This window comes from Hoplias malabaricus, chromosome 18 (assembly GCF_029633855.1).
Source record: "Hoplias malabaricus isolate fHopMal1 chromosome 18, fHopMal1.hap1, whole genome shotgun sequence".
NCBI classification, from domain to species: Eukaryota; Metazoa; Chordata; class Actinopteri; order Characiformes; family Erythrinidae; genus Hoplias; species Hoplias malabaricus.
Window position 1 is genome coordinate 15446104 of NC_089817.1, and position 17583 is coordinate 15463686.

The 17583-nt window shown below is 38.7% G+C and overlaps 1 protein-coding gene and 2 long non-coding RNA genes across 3 annotated transcripts; 1 reads left to right on the plus strand and 2 right to left on the minus strand.

Annotated features, from left to right (window-relative positions):
* Positions 1 to 1885: 1885 nt before the first annotated feature.
* LOC136674277 (uncharacterized) lies at positions 1886 to 3347 on the plus strand. Its single transcript, XR_010796032.1, has 3 exons — positions 1886 to 2038; positions 2683 to 2829; positions 3160 to 3347. It is a non-coding gene; the product is annotated as an uncharacterized lncRNA (long non-coding RNA).
* A 5884-nt stretch (positions 3348 to 9231) lies between these two features.
* On the minus strand, positions 9232 to 9800 carry LOC136674535 (uncharacterized). The gene is made up of 3 exons (XR_010796060.1): positions 9678 to 9800; positions 9478 to 9588; positions 9232 to 9362 (listed from the first exon to the last, which is right to left on the minus strand). It is a non-coding gene; the product is annotated as an uncharacterized lncRNA (long non-coding RNA).
* Positions 9801 to 11928: 2128 nt separating this feature from the next.
* On the minus strand, positions 11929 to 15205 carry LOC136675148 (proteasome assembly chaperone 1-like). The gene is made up of 4 exons (XM_066651574.1): positions 14556 to 15205; positions 13845 to 14043; positions 13207 to 13337; positions 11929 to 12050 (listed from the first exon to the last, which is right to left on the minus strand). Exons 1-4 carry the CDS (start codon positions 14634 to 14636, stop codon positions 11973 to 11975), a joined length of 489 nt encoding a protein of 162 aa, XP_066507671.1. The 5' UTR covers positions 14637 to 15205; the 3' UTR covers positions 11929 to 11972.
* Between the last annotated feature and the right edge of the window lie 2378 nt (positions 15206 to 17583).

Sequence of the window (17583 nt, forward strand, 5' to 3'; positions counted from 1 at the left end):
GAAATGCGTTGAAAACAAGTCAGTTATTTCGGAACTAATTGACAACGTCAATGGACGTCCGAAATGCGTTGAAAACAGGTTAGTTATTTCGGGACCAATTGATAACCTCAATGGACGTCCGAAATGCGTTGAAAACAGGTTAGTTATTTCGGGACCAATTGATAACCTCAATGGACATCCGAAATGCATTGAAAACAAGTCAGTTATTTCGGGACCAATTGACAACGTCAATGGACGTCCGAAATGCATTGAAAACAGGTTAGTTATTTCGGGACCAATTAATAACGTCAATGGACGTCCGAAATGCGTTGAAAATAGGTCAGTTATTTCGGGACCAATTGATAACGTCAATGAACGTCCGAAATGCATTGAAAACAAGTCAGTTATTTCGGGACCAATTGATAATGTCAATGGACGTCTGAAAGGTGTTTAAAACAAGTCAGTTATATTGGGACGAACTGATAACATTAGTGGACGTCCAAAATGCGTTTTTAAACAAGTCAGTTACTTCAGGACCAGTTAACGTCAGTGGACGTCCAAAATGTGTCTGTTATTTTGGGACAAATTAATATTGTCACTGGACGTCCGGAATGCGTTTTAAATCAGTTAAGAGAGAGAGAGAGAGAAATAATATGTGTGTGTTTGAGAGAGAGAGAGCCCCTACCCTTCATATAATGGTTACTCTGAGTTTGAATACAGCATCAAAATAAGTTTCAGTGGATGATTTTTCAATGGTTTGTGGAAGCAGGCATTATCTCGTATATTCAGAGGTAAGTGATATTTAATCTAAATAAAACTTTAGTTTCACTCATTCTGGTAAAGTATAAGTATTTAAAGAGCTCTAGCAAAGAAACAGCTATGCTAGGTTAGCATCTCAGTGAAGACAAGTGAAGGAGTAGAGGAGGATAATAGTTAACCCATTCTGTATAAAAAATTCAAAGTAATATTACATTATTAACAGTAATGTTTTGACATTTATTTCAGCAGGTCTGGGTTGCAGTAACATGCAAGCCACCTTGCTAACAATGCGAATGTTAACCAAATATCAAAAGAAGTGCTGGGCTGGAAAGTAAAATCATACAAAACCATTTGCACAGGCCACGTTTGTGCTTTTCCAAATATGTGAAAATCATCAGATGAACGGTACTTTTATCTGAAGTTGTGTGTAAAATATCAATGTATTGTACTCTGTTATTACTTTTACTTAGAAAATCAATACATATAAATTTTATCAGGTGCACCAAAACATTTACATATGATACAATATTTTGTTAGACTGACAATTTTTTTCCCACTCAGGTATCCAACTAACTTGGAGTATGTTCATGTTCCCAAAGGTTTAACTGTGAAATATTACTGTTGTGGGGAACACTAATGCAAATATGTATTTTATTATATTGTAGAATTAGTATAATATTTTAAAACTTATAAGCTGTGATCTGATTATTAATGAAAGCATACATGTTTTGAGTCAATACTGTCCATCCTCCAGCACACCTTGCATATGTCACTCAAGCAAAAGCTAGAAAATGTGCCACTTTTCAATGTTGCAGAGATCTGAAAGTTTTGGTAATTTTATCAGACAAGGAAGTCAACAGATGCATCAACAGCATTGACAAATGCCCAGTGCTGGTAGCAAGTGAACCAACATCATATAAGTATTATTGTATCTTTTATAATTCTGAATATGTATAATATTATTATAATATTTATAATATAATACTAGATTTATATTAGGTTTTTACTGTAAGACTATTATTAATATTCTATTATATTAATATTTGTCTAATATCGTTTCCTTATTCTATCTTATTTGCGCTACACTATTGTCTTTATTGATATAATTTACTGGATTATTATAATAAAGCTTTCATCTATTGTGTTCTGCTTTGTTTTTACAGTTGTCTGATGAGGTTGATGGAATCCATACTCTAACAGTGAACAAAATTCACCAGTTCAGCAATGGATTTACAGCTGTACTCCCTAAAATACACATCACCACATTGACGTTGAGATGAGAGGACTTCAAAGCTTACAGGTTTGATTTAAACATTTGACCTAAATAATAATTTAACAATTATTGCATCAATGTGGCTTCTGTGCTTTCATTCATTCATGTTTTCATTCATGTATAAATAATAATTTAACAACTATTGCATCAATGTGGCTCCTGTGCTTTCATTCATTCATGTATTCAACTGCTTGTCCAGTTCAAGGTTGTGGTGGGTACAAAATATTTACATTCTACCTGAAGTCACAACGCGCAACGTGGGAACACACCCTAGACAGGGCACTAGTCCTTCACAGGGCACCACACACCCACAATTTCACTCCCGCACTCACACAATGGACACTTTTGAGTAGCCAATCCACCTGCCAGTGTGTGTTTGGATCATGGGAGGAAACCCATACAGACACAGTAAGAAAACACCAAACTACAGAGGGGGGCACCAATGTAAATTAATAGTTAATAGGTATGGGATCATTATGAAAGCATTTTTCTTCATGATGTATAGGCATTGACTTAGGAATAAACTTGTTTTTCTTGACTTACAACTCTGACCCCCTCATTAAGTGAGATAAAGTAAACTGTTGCCACACCAACTGAAATAGTCACAGTCAATGGAAAGTCAGTATTATGTCTTAGTGTGTCATGCCAAGTCTATTTCTGTTTTTCTGTAGGGTGAACCTACATCATTATATCTGATAATTCACCTGAAAGATCAGGACTGGGAAACTGGTGTTTCCAGTGGAAGCCAGAGTGTGGTGAAAGCTGAGTTGAGGTTTGCTGTCATAGTGCAGTAGATGAGGCCTTCTTCACAAACACCTGTATGTATCACGACTTCAAAATTGAATACCCTGCACACCTAAAAACATCATGACATTTCTTCAGAGATGCATTTTAAACATGGAGTTGCAGAGTGTGACTCAAGCAATAATTAAAACAAGACAATAAAAAACAAGCAATAATTTCCTTCCACTGTCATTAATTAAATGTATTGGGTTAAACAGATAAAAAAAGGTAAAATTTAATGTATATGTTAAAATGTCAGTTTTGCGTATTTCCTCTTCAGGTGGATTTTTATTCATTTAAAAATTGCTATATTTTTGATTTTGCCTTTTTACATAAGTAATTGTTTCATACACTGTTGATTATAGAAGGTCGCCAATCCACCTACCAATGTGTGTTTTTGGACTGTGGGAGGAAACTGGAGCACCCGGAGGAAACCCACGTGGACACGGAGAGAACACACCAACTCCTCACAGACAGTCACCCGGAGCGGGAATCGAACCCACAACCTCCAGGTCTTTGGAGCTGTGTGACTGCGACACTAACTGCTGCGCCACCATGCCACCCATTATGAAGATTTGTGTTAATAAATCTGGTACACTTTTGTCACCACAGGGTACAAAATGGTTTGTCACTGGGGTGGTATATATAAAGCTAATGTTAATGATACATTTGAGCCCCTTATGGTTCCAAGTACATTAACTAGTACAAAAACATGACTACATAAAAGAACACTGAAAGGTACTGTATTGTACCTAAAAGAGGTAAAGCCCCAGTGACAAGCTTTTGTACACTCTATACTTTGTACTTTGTTCAAATCTGTACTTCATTTTCTTAGTATGCAAATTTTTGTTTCATTTACATGTGTAATTGTATACAGAATATTCATTCATTATCTGTAACCGCTTATCCAATTTAGGGTCGCGGGGGGTCCAGAGCCTACCTGGAATCATCGGGCGCAAGGCGGGAATACTATACAGAATAATATATATATATATATATATATATATATATATATATTTTTTTTTTTTTAATACATTTATACATGTATGCCATGCCATGTATGCCATGTTTGAGTCACATATTTTGGGCTAATTACAAAAATTTGCCAATATGTTTATAAATATTTTTCTTTTACCTATGGGTGTAATGTTTTTTCCAACCGGGATTGGGAACTGACAGGTACAATTAAATACTAATAGAAGTGTTACATAATGGAAACTATTAAAAGAAATAATGGATAAACTATTAGGAACCATTAAGTGCTAATGGGTTACATGATGAAAACTATTAGATGTAGACACCATTAAAATCCAGTCTGAACCGTTAAATTCTTAATGGAACCTACTGTACATTGAAAGTACATTTGTAATGTGACTCTGTTACTCGTCTTTTCAAAGTTTATGTTTGGATGTCTTTTCAACTTTAATTCAGTGTTTATTGAATGACATTTAGGTACGTGACTTCAATGTTGAATAATGGCTTTAAAAGGACGTCTTTAATGTGATTTTGTTAGTCGTCTTTTCAACTTTCATTTTCAACCTTAAAAAAACGCTGATTGAACAACATTTAGGTACATGATTCAGCGTTGAAATAACGGCTTTAGAAGGACGTCTTTAATGTGACTTTTTAGTCATCTTTTCAACGTCTGTGTTTGGACGTCTTTTCAACTTTCATTTTCAACCTTAAAAAAACGCTGATTGAACGACATTTAGGTACGTGATTTCAAGGTTGAAATAACGGCTTTAAAAGGACGTCTTTAATGTGACATTTTTAGTCGTCTTTTCAACGTCTGTGTTTGGACGTCTTTTCAATTTTCATTTTCAACCTTAAGAAAATGTTGATTAGACGACAGTCAAGTAGTTTATTTCAACGTTGAATCAACGACTAAATGTTTACTGGGATGGGGGTTTTGTGTGGCCTGATTTGGTTGCGGTGGACCCATTTGAGCTCAGCAGTGCCCTGACCTTTGTTGATTTTGATCTGGTACACAACAGATGCGTCATCTGTCTCCCTGTCATCAACTCAAAGGGTGAGACCCCGACCGCATCATGTGGTGTCGCATGTATGGCCATCAGTACAAGGGGTAGCTAGTCTCGCTGTTTTGCTGCTACATACTTTTTCAGTATGCTAACAACAGTTCAGTTGACTCGCTCTACCTGACCTGAGCTTTGAGGATGGTAGCTAATGTGAAGGCTGGCTTTTACTCCTAAGAGTTGCCAGAGCTGCTGCATGACCTCTGCTGTGAAATGTGTCCCGCTGTCAGAGTCGACAAGGTTGGGTAGGCCAAACCGTGAGAAGACATGGTTCATCAGTAAGTAGGCAGTAATTAGTGTTGTGTCATTCGCTGCGGGGAGGCATTCTACCCATTTTGTGAATGCACACATGACTGTGAGGAAGTACTTGTTACCTCTCACTGTTCGGATGAGTGGTCCAACCCAGTCTATCTGGAGGTTTGACCAAGGGAACGATAACCCTTCCTTTTGCAAGGGGGCTCTATGAAGAGGATTTGAGGGATGAAATTGGCAACATACCAATTACCAATTTAATGTCATCAGCCACATCTTTTACCATGTGGGGCCAATATGCCACCTGCCGGAGTGCATGGTGTGTTGCTTTGACCCCTTTGTGTCCTGCAGATGGGGAGTCATGGGCATACATCAGCATCACCCCCCTGTGGCACTGAGGAACCACGAATGCGGGTGAAGTGTGCGAGTCAGTGGCATGAACAAGCAAGCCGTTGATGACTTGGAGGGACGCTCTGGTGCCGTATAGGTCTTTAAGGCCTGGTATGGTGTCAAGATCTTGAGCCGAGATGAGACATGTAGATGGGTCAGAGAAATGCATAAGCATTTTGGAAATGGACGGGTCCCGAGCCTGGAGAGCAATTATGTCGGCGTCAGAAAAAGCAGGGTTAATAGAGACAATGGTACTTTTAGCATTGTCAGGTGACGCTGCCGCTACTGTTTGAGGCCACTTGTTTGGCTAAGCTATCTGCCTGGTCATTGAATTTTTTTGTCATCACCCGGGATTTGGGAGTGGCCCCTCACTTTCTTCCAGTAGATCTGCAGGTCATGTGTGTCTACCAAGTGTTCACATGCTGCGAAAAGCTCTTTGTGTTTGAATGGCTTTTTGTTTGATGTGGTGTAGTTGTCGGTTTTCCACAGTTTCAAGTGGCATGTGAAGCTTAGATGCACTTAGTTGGAGTCAGACCACCAACGCTTTTATACTTTTCTGGACCGCAGACTGAATTCCTGCTATTTCAGCATATTGGGAGGACTGAGCACCCAATTTGAAAATTAGGGGTTCGTGAGGCCACCCATTTATTTCTGACAATACCCACCCCTGCCATTAGTGTGTGTTCTCGGCGGAACGAACAACCATCTATGTATGCAGTGACAAGGTCTTTGCATGTGTTAGGGTCGAAATAGTGGTGGTTAGCCACAGTAGGTACGAGGGTTTCCGGAGTCTGTGGCACTTGGGAAGGATTGTCTCCTTTGCACTGCTGCAGGAGGCAAGGCCTGTGCCTAGAGGGCTCTTATGGTTTTCTGCGTAACGTACCTCCAAGTCAAATGCATGGCTTGTTCCTGGGCTTCGCCCCAGGTGAATTGGGTATCCTTTTTTAGTAGGTCATAAATTGGACGGGCTAAGTCTGCATTGTTTTCGATGAACTGGCGTGAGTAGTTGCATACTCCTAAGAAACTACAGAGTTCCTTAAGATTGGTTGGTGCTGTGAGGTCTGTTACCCCTTGCACTTGACTCATTTGTGGTTCAACGCCATCAGTGCTTACAAGCAGACCGACATAATTCACCTTTGTTCTGCAACACTTTTTTTTTGAAGAGTGATATTTTCGCACCTGCTGTTGTGAGCTGGTCAAGAACATGATCAATCTCGAAACAAGGTGGAAGACATTAGGGTGACATCTGATGCAGTGTCCAGCAGGGCCTCCCAATGGTGGACAAATAGAATTTACGTGCAACCCCTTTTTCTGTTAAGTTTCCCATGAATTGTTGGACGGGCGTGTCGCCTTCAATGACCGAAGGGTCATCTGGCGTTAAACCTTCCCTGCCGTCTAACTGAACAACCAAGACAGCACTGGAGGGTGTTTGTGAGTCACCCCCCTGTACCATTTGGTCCTCAGCGCTTGTTTGGGCCACAAGGAGATCGCACGGTACACTAGAAGACGGAGCTTCACTTATCACCTCTCCTACATAACTCTACCATTTCTGCGTTGTTAGAGGATGGCTCTAGGTCAGATGGCACAGAGGTGATAGATAGAACGTCAGATTTTTTTCATTTTCTCTTTGCAAATCATTGCAAGCATTCGCCGGATTTTTTCTAACTCCTTAGTTAAATTCCTTGCCTTTAGACTTATCTTTGGTCCTTATCTTTCTTTATTTTGATACCAGTATTTTTCCTTCTTTTCTTTATTAGAATCAGAAGGCTGGTTCTGAGCAGTTCGCTCATATCCCTTATGGGGATATGCTGGTTTTCCGTGGCCCACAACACGGTTTTCTGCAGGGTAATAGTCACGACCATACCCAGACCTGTCCCGAGGGTTCCAGTAATCTTTGCCGCGATTTCTGTCTCGCGTTTGTAGTGGTTTGAGGGCGGAGGAGATTTTGGGCCCTCACTGGACCATGGAGTCGGTGAAGGGTCCCGGGCGGATCTTTGTGGATCGGCCTGGGTAGCACCCTCCAACTCTAAAGGTGGGGAGTTGGAGTCGACATTTACGACCTGGGGTATTTCAGACCGTTCGTTTGCATTTCGTTGTGATTTTAGGAAACCTCTGAGAGCTAAGGGACGCAAAGTCTGCTAGACAGGGTGTGAAAGAAAGCTGAGGCTCCCAGCTGATGACTAGTGTGGGGATGGAGGTTTTGGATGAATAATGATTTTGAACTCTTCCTCCATTCCGGAGTCATTTCTAGGTCCAAAATATGCCTGTCTGAGTCTGTTATAACACTGCTGAGGGGTTGGCGCATTCTTGGCGTTGCTGTTTTACATTCTAAGCAGTGGCCAGTCCTGTCTTTGACAGGTAATTGGAGAATTCGTCCTCCAATGCTTGGCAAAGCACATCATATCATGTTTTCACATAGTCGGGCTGACGTTCAATGAAGTTACTGACGTCTCGGCTGGAGGTCAGTTTAATCACATATGGTTTGTCGTCTACTGTGATTCCGGGGAACAGTTGTAGGTAGAAATCAATATCTTTCAGGTAAGAAAAGATATCATTAGAACCATCTGGTTTGGGATCAAAGCGGGTTATATTGCGTGCGATTTTGTCCAGGTCCTTGTATGAAGGACCGGGAGAGTGTAGAGGCTGAGGGGGCCAGGCACTGGGTTGCAGTGTTCTGGGTCTACCAGGCCATTGGAATGGACGGCTGACAGGAGACACAGGGGCAGGCCCATTACCTGTTGATACCAGAGGAGGTGCTACAGCAGCTCTAAAGGTTATGGTCCCTGAGTCTGGTTCCTGATCCTCACGGTCTTCCTGCTGGTCCTGTCTTTCGTTAGCGGCGCTAGGTGGCACATTAGGAGTGACCTGGGGCAGGGTGTTCCCTTTCAGCCATTTCATGCTGAAGCTGACTTAATTCTGCCTCCACCTTTGTCCGCTGTCGCTGTGACACATCAACTTCACGTTCACTGGCCCTGAGCTGTACTACAGCGAGGATGGCTATTTGACGTATGCCTCAGTTAGCATTGCAATACTAACTTTGAGATTTTGATGATTTTGCTATGTTTATCAACTTTTTATCATTCCTCTTAATAATTTTTTTCTATTATCTGAAATAATACGGTGTGTGGAGTCTATTCCTAAGAGTCTGAAAATCCTGAAAACTCACCCCTAGCATTGACAGTATTTCAATCTCTGATAAATTATTAATATTTTTGTTATCTAAATTCAGTAATAATAATAATAATAATTATAACTGATAATCACCATTAAACATAACTAATTCAAATACTGTTATGCTACATTTGTTTAAATAAATGTTTACTATGTTTTAGCAAGTGCATCCGCCTCCGTCAGTCTGCCCCGCGAGCCTGACACTCATCTTGTACTTTTTTTTTTATATTTTCTCAATTCCATTTTGACATTTTTCTGCATTTTTCCAACATCTCTTTGCTCTTTAATATTAAAATGACTATACCTGAGAATATGTAAATTATCTCTGTTCTGACTGGCTGACCTCTGTACGGTTCCTCTGATATGGGCCCTTTAAAATATAATACTAAAGAGATATAAGACTTAACACTTATTTTTACAAACACACTGTCAGACGCACCTGAAGTCTGTAGTCTGCCTCCAAATATATGTAGAGCCAGAGAGCCCGGAACTGGCTGTCCTTTCAGTCTGATGAGGACATTCAACATCAGGAATGAATATTTGCATACAAAAAATACTGAGCAATGTACAGTACAGCAGTTTGCATTACAATTAAATGGTTCCAGGTATCAGGAGCACTTACACATATCCATTGTGGTGGCTGTCACACATTGCTTTAAATGCACGTAAATAAAAATATAAAGGATCTTGTTGGTCCCCCTTTTTAAAATCTGGTGCAATCACTGTAATGGTAATAAAAACATCCCAGTTAGTGGATTTTAATGTATAGTAGTTCACATAGGTTCACTGTAAACATTAGCCTTATTGTCAATTTTGCATTTCAATACTGGCACTTACTGCTCAGCTGACTGACAACACCAACAGGCATTACGATGTGGCCTGAGTATTTAAGCACACTAATGATGTGGTGTTCCATAATGCACATCATACAAAATCCAGAATTAAAACCTGTGTGATAGAAAAGACATGTGATAAAGGCTGATGCAAGCTGAAAATATGAGCCTTGGTTGAGAAATCGAGCAGGATGTAGGACTTACATGTTCTGGAATGCTCTCTACTGAGCAGGTAGTTGGTGAGGGGAGGTGTATATGTCAAACATTGGAGTACTGAGTTGAGGTAGCAGGTGCCGTTGGTGTTAATGAGGCCTGCTCCAACTGGTATGACTTTGCACCATTCCAATTCAAAACCTTTTTCTGTGAAAGAGACCATCTGAAGTGAGGACTTCTCCACAGAACCTTTTCATATCACCATAAATAAACCTTTTTAATAATCACAGATTAATGCTTCTTGGTGTTTTGGCAGATAATTTTTAAAAATTATTATTATTATTATTATTACTTTTTTGGTTAAACCTAATCAAATCATATTGAGTGGATCGATGTTGAGCTTCTGGATTTTTCAGTATATTACCTGCCCATTTGTATTTGACACATTTGTTAAGAAACCAGATTTATTTTATCATGGTCAATAATCAGATGATGCTTATAAATAGGAAAAAGACTTCCCATAAAACCCTCCTATTTTACTGCAAACATTGTACACTGATCTGAAACCAGTAAATCATAGCAGCTGCATAGTAATACCCCAGAACTACCCAGAACATTATTGAAACTAATTAGCAAATTCCCTTGAAACAACCTGCAGTACCACCTACTAATGCTCTGTCACCCACATGGAAATAAGGACATTTAACCAAAGCAGTTGCTTAGCCTTTTCCTTGGACATCTTACCAAGTAAGGTGTTTGCAGTACAGTTGTTGATTCTGCTGTGGTTAGCACTCTCCATTCCCGGTTTGGGTATCGCTGAATATCCGTCAAAGTTCACTGTATAATTTTGTGAGGCAAAAGGGGGAAAAAGCAAAGCTTAAGTATAAGACTCTGATGCATTCACACATTCGGTCCCATCCACTTTTCCCCTATTCCTGCTTCTCCCTGACTCTATCCCTATGATCCTTGTCAGTCAGGCCTCAGTGCCCCCCGGCATTTCTGTCCCTATTCTGGTCCCTGTTCTTGTCCCAGTCATTTTCTAAATTTCAGTCCCTCTCTTTCTGTCTCTTTAGCTGTCACGAATCCATCATTGTGTCTGCTCAGTCTCCTGACTTGTCCTGTGTCGAGTTACATGTGCAGTCTTGTGTTTATAACTTCATCCAGCCTAAAGCCCAGTCTCCCGTGTTATCACATACTCAGCCAGTTTCTGGTGTAATGTCTTGTCACATTTCAGATTCCTGTCTTGTCCCATTTCCAGATCGTTGTCCAATTCATTACTTACACTTCTGTCTGGTTCCCCTTACTTGTCTTGTCCCTGGCCATCTGCATAATGTGAATCTATTTCACATTAAGTTAAGAAATGTAACCCACACTTATCCAAATATATCAATGTACAGCACAACTAATGATCAAGATGTAGTCCATACACCAAAAAGATACGGTAGAGGTACATTATTGGTCATTAAATGTACAAATGATGTTAATGTAAAGCAATGGTTTTAAAGTCCAGTTGTTTTTCCGTTAGGTACATTACATTCTCTTCTCCAGAATGAGAGGTACATATTTGTAATCTTACATTATAGACACTGTGAAATGAAAGAACATAATGTAAGATATAGAAATGAAATGGGGTGTATGAAATCAACAATACTGTTTTTCTGACAGTATAAAGTATATCCACTAATACAAAAGCATGGTTCAAATGTAACTAAAATAATTACATAATTGAAATGATGACGAAAGGCTTAAATCATGCAGTTTTTTTTGGACATGTACACGGAGGTTCTTTAAACTTTAAAAACCATTCCTTAAATGGGAAAAATGGTTTGTTACCATTCACTTTCTTACGATTTACTAATGATTTCTTTCGTGAATATGGAGTTGGATAATGGACTTGATACAAACTGACCACTAATCCTGTAAGCTCACTTAAACCTTACATTCACATGCACATTTTTTTGAAAATGGTGTTATTATTATACAAACGGCATACAGAAAACTGAAAATGCTGAAGGTCCATTAAGTGTGATAAACTCAGACTCTCGCCACATTTTTATACTAATTCTGCTGAGTTTCTCAAGGGTCACAGTGTAATGTAATCTGCTTTCAAAAACCCATGAACTACATGCATAAATAGTATTCTAGAGACTAACGCTGAAGCTGAGTCCAAGTCTTTTGAATGAGTGCCACCTTCTGTCCCAAAAGCAATATTTATCAAATTAAAAGATTGAAACCGAGTAACAGAAGAACATATTTGTAATTTTCACACAGCAGTGTTTAATTGCTGTAAAAAATATATATTACAAGGGAAAAACATATTACAAAGTACAGATTCCAACGCTAATTCTATATGTACAAGTTGCTTTGAGCATCATAAATCCTGGTTAATTTCTGCAGAATCTCCACACTTGGACAGGCCTCCAGCTAGGGTAGAACAGAAAGAAAAAAAAAATCTTGATTATTCTGAGAATGTGTTTACTGGTGTGGTGTATTATTTAGGAATGAGTTTACTTTTTGACTTTCCTTTTTTAAATGAACATCATGTCTGAAACCACTTTGTTTAATTATTTAATACAGGGGAGACGGCAAATGGCTTAATCTAATGAGGTAAACTGAAGGCTAGATGTTGTTAATTCATCACATATAGTTCAGCATATATCAAATCTAAAATATCTACAAAAGAAAAAAGCCATTTTGCTCATAACAAGCATTCAACAAAATAGTTATTATATTATTGTAGTGTCAGATCATTTATAAAAAAAAAATAATTGCAATGATTTGATTTGATGCCCTGTGAAGGACTGGCGTCCCCTCCAGGGTGTATTCCTGCCTTGCGCCCGATGATTCCAGGTAGGCTCTGGACCCCCCGCGACCCTAAATTGGATAAGCGGTTACAGATAATGGATGGATGGATGGATTTGATTTAGAACTTATAATAAGTGCATGTAGTAATAAAAGCTTAATCAAAAGGGGATTTCTCACTTTTAGAGTGCACTACTGAACCATTAACCTTAGCAGTTAAGAACATTTTTTAGAGGATATAATGAATTACTTCTAGATGTGTAAACTTTGAATTACTGCCTCTCTTTCTTGTGCGGTGACCATTGTGAATGTACAACATCCAAAGACTGTAATAAAATTAAATGAGCAGGGAAATTAATTGTATTTTGGATTGTGTTAGCTGCCAGTTAGGCTACTTAAACATTCCATTTGTGATGGGATAATGTCTGAGAAAAGACACTATGCATATAATTTTCAGAAACTTAAACTAAACAAAAATTTGTACCAGTCAGGTTTACATGTAATTAAATACCTTTACACATTATTACTACACTTTTTTTTTTACATACACATTATTTATTACAAAGACACCTTTGCTAGTAATGACTAATGTCTATCATCTCTCAAAATCTAATTTGTTCAATTTCAGACCCACCAAAGCTCAATTTAAAAAACAGTTCAGTGCAACTGTATAGAGGTATGGTGTAACTTCAACATCCCTACATTATAGCATAGCTTAACTAAACATATCAAATATAGATTTGGGGATGGGGAAACTACACAAGAGGCAAGTCCTCACCTTCACTGATGTGCTGAGACATGAAAAGGCTGGTTTATAGGTTTCCATGGTTACTGAGACTGGGTGGACGACATCAGTGAAGCACTGAAACAGCACAGCTGGGATGCGATGCACCTGACAGTGGCTGAGCACTGGAGAACCAGAGGAACAAACACAGGTGCTTTCAGAGACAAAACTAGTAGTATATTCCTGAATACAGAATTGCAGCAGTTTACAAAAACCTGAATAAACCTGTGCATAATAAACTTTGAGGGAATGTGAAAAAAACTGAAACTGTGTTTTATTGTGTATTAAAGATAAAACTTTTAACAAACTCCTCTGTTGAGTCTTTCAAGTATATCGTTTGGAAAGTATACTGCTGATTTGACTGAAGTGCGTTATACAGTCATGTATTTCAAACAGTTATCCAACGATTTCAGCAACAACCCAATTAAGTCGATAAGCTTTTTGTTCTTTTCTAGCATTAAAAAAATGTTTCATAATGTCATAATGTGGGTGATCAACAGAATTAATGCAGCAGATAGAGATGGTAATTGTTGAAAGTGCTGCTTTATAATGAAGACAGGGCAAATGATAAAGCGTGAGCAAGAGTGTAATTAGATTCAGTCCCAGATAAGGGCTGCTGAAGTGGGCTTTACCTGCAGCGGGGAGGCCAGCGATGATGTTGGGCTGTTCCAGCAGAGGGCAGGGCAGACTGCCTGTGTAAGTGCTGGTCTTCAGTGCACGCAGAAATGGGGCACTACTTCCATTCAGGTACTCTGGGGTTTTATACTCAGCCAGAGGTGAGTCAGATAGCAATGTCACACTCAGGCCTCTCCTCTGAATGCAGCCCAACACCTGTAGTACAGTGCCCATTGTTGAGTGGTGATTTAAAATGGATTCCATTATGAGATATTACATATAAATATATATTTTTAGCTGTGAGAATAAACCTTATATACATGCAATAGGTTGTATTCAAGTATCAAACTCATTTTTGAGCAGGTAGGTTTCATAGTGCTGAAGTATGGCAATGGTATGTGCAACTAAACAGGTTTAATAAATGTAAAACCTGTAAGAAGCTTCACTAAAATTAAGAAATTAAGATGTGCCGCACACAAGAATCTAAATATTAAAATGTCCTATGTTTATTTTTTTTTTATGGAAGCCAGCTTGAACTACCTCACAAACAATCACCACATTTTTTGTTCTTTATCTTACTTCAAAACATGTTTGATGGGAATCACTCCACCTTGTGGTCAAAATCAAATCTCACTATCAGTCAAAGTAATTTGTATAACTGAACTGGGAAACAAGCTAAAAATTTTAACTATTCACTATACTCCTCTTTGAACTTACTATTTGATTACCTTTTCTGCCCACTGGAACAGCTGGTCTTCAGCAATGTAAGATGTACACTGGCAAATAAGAACCTGCAGCAAACAGAACATAACCCTCAGTCAGTTTCTGTTATTTTTGGGGGTATGGGGCTAATGTCAGTCTAGCAAACGGAATATCAGTCTACATGTGGTGAAAAGAATGTCTCATAGAAGAGATAAACATTTCTGTGATGTTAAGTACATCCCATAAAACTCCATGTATGTGAAGTCCTGTTTATCCCCAGTGCAAAGATTGCTTAAAAATTCAAGCAATGCTGAAAAAAAACTGGCAATGGCTGAACTGTGGAACTTTTTTCGTTGGAAGCGACCAATTAATGAAATGATTTAAACTAATCCAACATAATGCAGGCTGATGTTACCAATATTTGTAAAATTTGCCTTAAAGGCTTTCAGGACCAGGATGCTGTGTTCATTAGCATTTAAAACAGAAATATTTATTATCATAGCGTCAACAAACCAGCTATTAGCACTGTTATGTTTAATGCAGAAACCTTTAACCAATTGTGTATCAGATGTTGCCAAAGCAGATACGAAAAACGTCGCCATGCCTATATTTCGCCAGTGGCGCGGATCTAAAGCGTGCACCCGGGTGCTCCACTAAACAACATGGATGCCACCGGCTCCGTTCTATTTCGCCCTGCTCCCTGTGTAGTGCACTACATCAGTTTATGCGGCCTTCCCGTGCAGCCATTTGTGTGCCTTTAATGAAGAATGAGTGTTGAATACTAATACGTAATTAACATATGTAATATCCCTTATACAGTATTTGTACCCTTGAGGATACCAACACAGTGACAGTTTTTCTGACATCGTTGATAGTGAAAGACCTAAATTCCTAAATTTGCACCTGTCATAACTTTTTCAGTGTGTCGCAACATCAAATTCAAAATTTGTTCATATTTACAAAATCCTAATTCACAGTTTCTTAAAACTTGACAGGTTTTGTTTTGTTAAGTTTTACCTTGCTTGAGACCACATGTATCCTCCTTTCATTTCATAGCTGCGTCCACAGCTACCAGCTTCTGTCACACAGTGAAGTCACAGGAACTGCTGTCTCCTTTAGGAGAAAAATACATAGTTATCAGGAGCCTAAACTGAGTACTCAGCTGCATACTCAGTTTCAAAGCTGTTGTATATGTAAATGTTTAACCAAAACACCTACAGCATAACTATGGATATACAATTTGATAGCATTGATATGAAAATCCACTGTAACTTAGTAAAGCCATGTTCATCAGTGATGACAGGTCATGAAGAATCTGATATAAATACCTTTTCTCTTCTTTGCAGGAACGTCCTCCTCAGAGTTATCATTGATATATTTTCTCTTGCGGTTACTTGATCCTTCACCCGGAGAGTCACAGCTGATGGGGCTTTTCTTCCCTCTCTGGTTCCTCTCAGAATGTTTGTATTTATCTCTCCAGTATTTTTTGGGCTGGTAGTACTCTCTGTGTTGAAAACTATTCACGCCTGACTCCCTCATGTCCAGACTGTCATCTGATACTGAGTTTGAGGCTGCTGTGTTGTCACCATCACTGCATGGAGTTCTCTGTCCATTTCTGATGTCTACAGACTTGGAATCAGGTCCAGACAGTGTGTCTGAGGTACACTGTCCCAGAGTGTGGCTCAGGGGAGCTGGTTCTTCACAGTTACTCTGCTTTGGTGACCTACAGATCAATTAATTAAAGTATTATTCTGTTTAATTCATACAGAAATCTCCATCAGTGTTGGATAGATTACTTGCATATATGATTTCTGTAATCAGTGGGGATGCAATGATATCTGAACTGTGGGCAAATACTGATTTCTGACATTTTTCCTATCTGCCGATGCCAAAAAGTTAAAACAATAAGCCATAAGCATGGCTAAAACTTTCTCACCTCCATCAAACCACTGAGGAGAATGGCTTTAGTGGCTTAGTGTTTTTGTAAAATTGCAAGACATAAAACCTGACTAAATACTTTTGAACAAATATAGGTCTATATTATCATTTTTGATAATCTTTCAGTAGTTCTTTCAGCAGTATCTTGTTTCTGGTAAGCAACAGCTGAAGGAAAATATTTTTGAGCTCATCATCTGTGTATTCTGCATTCTTCTTCTTATTATTATTAATTTTTTCTTGTATTAATGCAATTAGACTGTAACAATACAGCTGTGTTTAATTGCAGAAACAATTACTTTTTGCCCAACAAATGACAACAAGGGTGTTGATGATGCTAATTTTGATTAGAGGCTCAAGACAATTTCTTATACCATTGTTGCACAAAAATGAATCAAAATAACCACACACTATTATTGGTCTTTTCATTATTGTTCTAATAATGTGTGAAAAAGTTCATATTTACCTGACATAGAAAAGAATATAAGCTTTTTGTGCCAGTGCTGACTCTCTGCTCCTCAAAGACACAGTGTCATCGTCCATTTTGTACCAGTGTCCATCACTGGCCTAAAAGGTAAGATGCCCACAAGATAAGTGTTTCAGTTTTAAATTAAAAAAAATTTTTAATTTTAAAACACATTTAGAGCAGGTACTGTGTTGTGAAAGGATGCAGGATGGTGACTGACCTTGACATAGCTGTAGACATGTCCAGAATAGCAGCTTTCACCAGCATGAACCACTACTCCATAAAGACGATAGACCTCTGGCTTTCCATTGGATTCAGCCATGTATGGTCTCATGTCCAAATACTCTGGATACGTCACATACTGTGCAAGGAGGAATTGCTATTATAATAAAATATATTCAATTTGTATAGCAATACCATTTAAGCACCTTTAGTGTCTAGAAAGCCTTAAATACTTGTAACTAGCATTGCTTCATTCATTTAAAGGTTTTCCAAATAGACAACATTTAAAATGACAATGATCAGCACAGTTTACAGAAAAGGGCACAACTAGTGAAGTTCTGTGTTTCTTAGCGGCAGTGCTACACACTGAATATAGGAACTCAATCTCAGTGAACCAAGGCCACATGTTAGTCACTCACACACTCCACTCA

Excerpts from the sequence above, each read along its gene's own strand:
- LOC136675148 (XM_066651574.1), bottom strand. The coding sequence starts at position 14,636 with ATGTTCTGTTTGCTGCAGGTTCTTATTTGCCAGTGTACATCTTACATT. Across the intron at positions 13,338-13,844 it reads CGCTGGCCTCCCCGCTGCAG|TGCTCAGCCACTGTCAGGTG; the intron begins GTAAAGCCCACT and ends CTGGTTCTCCAG. Across the intron at positions 12,051-13,206 it reads GTCTCAGCACATCAGTGAAG|CTGGAGGCCTGTCCAAGTGT; the intron begins GTGAGGACTTGC and ends GTTCTACCCTAG.